This window comes from Dipodomys spectabilis, unplaced genomic scaffold, assembly GCF_019054845.1.
Source record: "Dipodomys spectabilis isolate Male_0828 unplaced genomic scaffold, ASM1905484v1 ptg000002l, whole genome shotgun sequence".
NCBI classification, from domain to species: domain Eukaryota; kingdom Metazoa; phylum Chordata; class Mammalia; order Rodentia; family Heteromyidae; genus Dipodomys; species Dipodomys spectabilis.
In genome coordinates, this window is record NW_024870679.1 from 48059950 (window position 1) to 48062974 (window position 3025).

General features: G+C 60.3%; 1 protein-coding gene across 1 annotated transcript; it reads right to left on the reverse strand.

The window, feature by feature from the left end:
- Positions 1-1007: 1007 nt before the first annotated feature.
- Cited4 (Cbp/p300 interacting transactivator with Glu/Asp rich carboxy-terminal domain 4) lies at positions 1008-2295 on the reverse strand. Its single transcript, XM_042680828.1, has one exon. It carries the CDS (start codon positions 2033-2035, stop codon positions 1481-1483), a length of 555 nt encoding a protein of 184 aa, XP_042536762.1. The 5' UTR covers positions 2036-2295; the 3' UTR covers positions 1008-1480.
- Positions 2296-3025: the final 730 nt, after the last annotated feature.

A 3025-nucleotide genomic window follows, 5' to 3' on the forward strand; every position in this document is an offset into this window, starting at 1 on the left:
TGAGTTCCTCTCCAGTCTCTGGATTCCATCTCCTACAGACTTCCCTAATGCCTGGCCTTACATTGCCTGTAGGCTCCTCCTTGCCTTCAGTCTCTCCTCTACCTCCTTCCCAGGTCTTTCCAGAGTGAACCACAGTGGGCAGACAGGAACTCACACTGGAGATCAGGACTGAAGCCAAATCCTGGAGTCCTGGGCCACGCCCCACATCTCTCACGTGTGAAATGATTGTGTGGACCTCAACGTTGTACAGCTATCACCTTTCCTGTGCCTTCGGGATACTCTGTAGATTCCCTGCACTGGGAGGCTTCCCTGCTGCTAGTGTCTTCTGCAAGCCCTAAAAACATATTCCTCACCTCATAACAGCACATGTCACCGCCTCTCAAGAGCCTGAACTGATGCCCCATCCTAAGCGGCTGAAACTTCCTCCTTCTGGGCTTGGCACCTTGGCTGTTCCACTTGGTTTCTGGATCTCCTCACTTCTTCCTAGTACCATGATAAATTATTTCCAGGCCTGTCACTCACCGACACCCACCCCAGACACCGATTCCACATGAGCATTTGCTAGCTTGGTATGAAGCCTGGGAAAAAACTTAATGCCACCTATTTCTAGTATACTCATTTCTATCATTTATTGAGGACTGCCTAGGAATCTGCATGGTGTCAAAGGCATCTGTAGAGGAGACTGGAAACAGCCTTGAAAGGCTGAAGGGATACTACTAGTGGTAGTCCAGAACCAGGTCTTTCTGGGTCTGTCTTAATCCTCAAGTATAGCCTAGATGCCCATCCCTTACCCCCGACCTGGGAGCTGGGAGCTCCAGTGGGTTATGCTGCCACCCGGTGGCGGCCTCTGCCTTACAGGTTGTGACAGATCACAGTTGCACAACTCAAGGTATTTTCAAAAGAAACGGTGGGACTTCTCATCCTGGCCTCATAGCCCACGAAGGTCTCCAACAGCCTCAGGACTGTGAAAGCTGAATACAGGTGGAAGGAAAAGGAAAACTCAAAACTGTAAAAGGATCCAGGTTTATTTCGGTTTGGGAGGCCAAATGGGGCATCGCTCCACTCGGCGGTGGTTAAGGGCTGTACAAGCTTTCCTCCCCCAGCGACAGTGAGGGACCGAGGACCCAGTCCCGGTCGTGAGCTGCACGAGGAGTCGGGAAATCAGGCAGAAGCCTGCCATGGCTCAGATTAGGGGGTGGGAAAGGGGCGAGGAAAGAGCCAGGACGCAGAATCCAAGAACGCGGAGTCCGAAAGTGGTCTAGTCCCCTTCACCTTCCCGCTGGGGCACGGGTGGGAGAAAATGCCAGAGCGTCCTCGGGGCGGGGAGGCAGGGTCTGGAGGCAAGCCAGGCGTCTCAGCCCGGCGCCGGGCTCCGCGGGCAAACCCGCCGTGTCCGCCCTCCCGGAGGGCGCGTGCGGGCCGGGCGGCTGGGGGGCAGAGTCCGGCGGGCAACCAGGCCCGCGTCTCCTCTCGGGCGCGGTCAGCAGCTCACCGAGCCGGCGGGCGGCGCCGACCCCAACTCCGAGAAGCAATCGAACTCGCTCTGGCCCAGGAAGAGCTCGGGCAGCTCGAGCACGCGGTGCAGCCCGAGCTCGAGCTCCAGCGACGTCAGCGCCTCCTCGTCGATGAGTTCGGCGTCCATGCCTCCCAGGGCCTGCGCGGGCGGCGGCGGGGCCGCGGTGGCGGGCGCCGGCTGCAGGCCTGCGGGGCCCCCGAGGGCGCCGGGGAGAGCGGGGGCGCGCCCGGGGTACAGCGCGGCCACCGGCTGCAGGTGCGCGCCGCCGCCGGCAGCCGGAGGCGGTGCTGCTGGAAAGGGCTGGAAGGAAGACGGCGGTCCAAAGGCTCCATACGCCAGGGTCCCGGGTGGGGGCGGCGGCGGCCCCAGTGGAGCCCCCCTCGGCCGCAGCCCGCCGTCCAGGCCCGGGCCCGCGTAAGGCTGCAGAGTCCGGAGCGCGTGAGGCCCGTGTGCCGGAGCGGCGGGAGGCGGCACCGGCACCAGGCGGTAGCCCTCGGAGATCATCAGGTGGTCGGCCATGGCAGCGGGCTGGCTGCGGGTGGAGGCGGCGTGCGGAGGGTCAGGGCGGGCGTCCCCCGGACCCCGGCCTGCGGCTCCTCGGAGCGGGAGACCAGTAGGACACCGTGTCTTCCTCACAACCCAGCCAGGCAAAGGAAAACTGAATCCGACTTGCTCCCCTCGCCAGACCAGATCGCACCCAGCTCCGCTTTCCTGCGAACCCCGTGGCCGCCGCTCCCGAAGGCAAAACAACCAGATGCCCACTGACTGGAGACCCGGGACCCGCGCGTCCCGCCCCAGGGCCCCGCGACATCTTAAAGCAAGGGGCGGGGATGCCCCGCCTCCGATTTCTCATTGGTCGGATAAAACGTTTCTGTTTACTCTAAGCCCCGCCCCCGAGATAGCTCCGCCCATGAGATCCCAGGCCCCGCCCCAGACTTTGCGTGCTGCCCTTGGGGCGGAGTGTTTGACGCTCTCCTAGGGGCTTTATTGGGCTTTCGGGGTTCAGACTCCAGTCTAAGCTAGGGTCAGCTTAATACCACAGGAAAATGAAGGGAGGAGGGAGGTGATTAGGTGGCCAGAGATTTGGGCCCCGGGAACTGTCAGATCTTAGTCCCACTCATTCTCTTAATTTTTTCTAATAGAGACGAGGCTCAGAGGCCTAAGACGTTTCCTAGAAGTACACAGCAAAGCCCTGACCAGAAGTGACTCGCCTTGATCCTATGGTTGCCACCTCTGTGCAGGGCACAGGCACCCTAGCTGTGCAGGGTCTCCCACGGAGGTCAGCTCTCAGGAAGCCAGTTTGCTCCTTCTCTGGCTCCCACTGCACCTTGTGTGTTGAAGCATGTACTGAGTTGTTATTAATTTGTGGGCATGTCTCCTGAAGGACCTGCTCGTCTCCTCAGCCTTGGCTCAAAGCCTGGCCGAGAGATGGCTTTTTATAAAAAGCCGAGTGAATGAGCAAATGATAGAGTGAATTGCAACCCAGTGACCTGATCTTCAGCTTCTTTG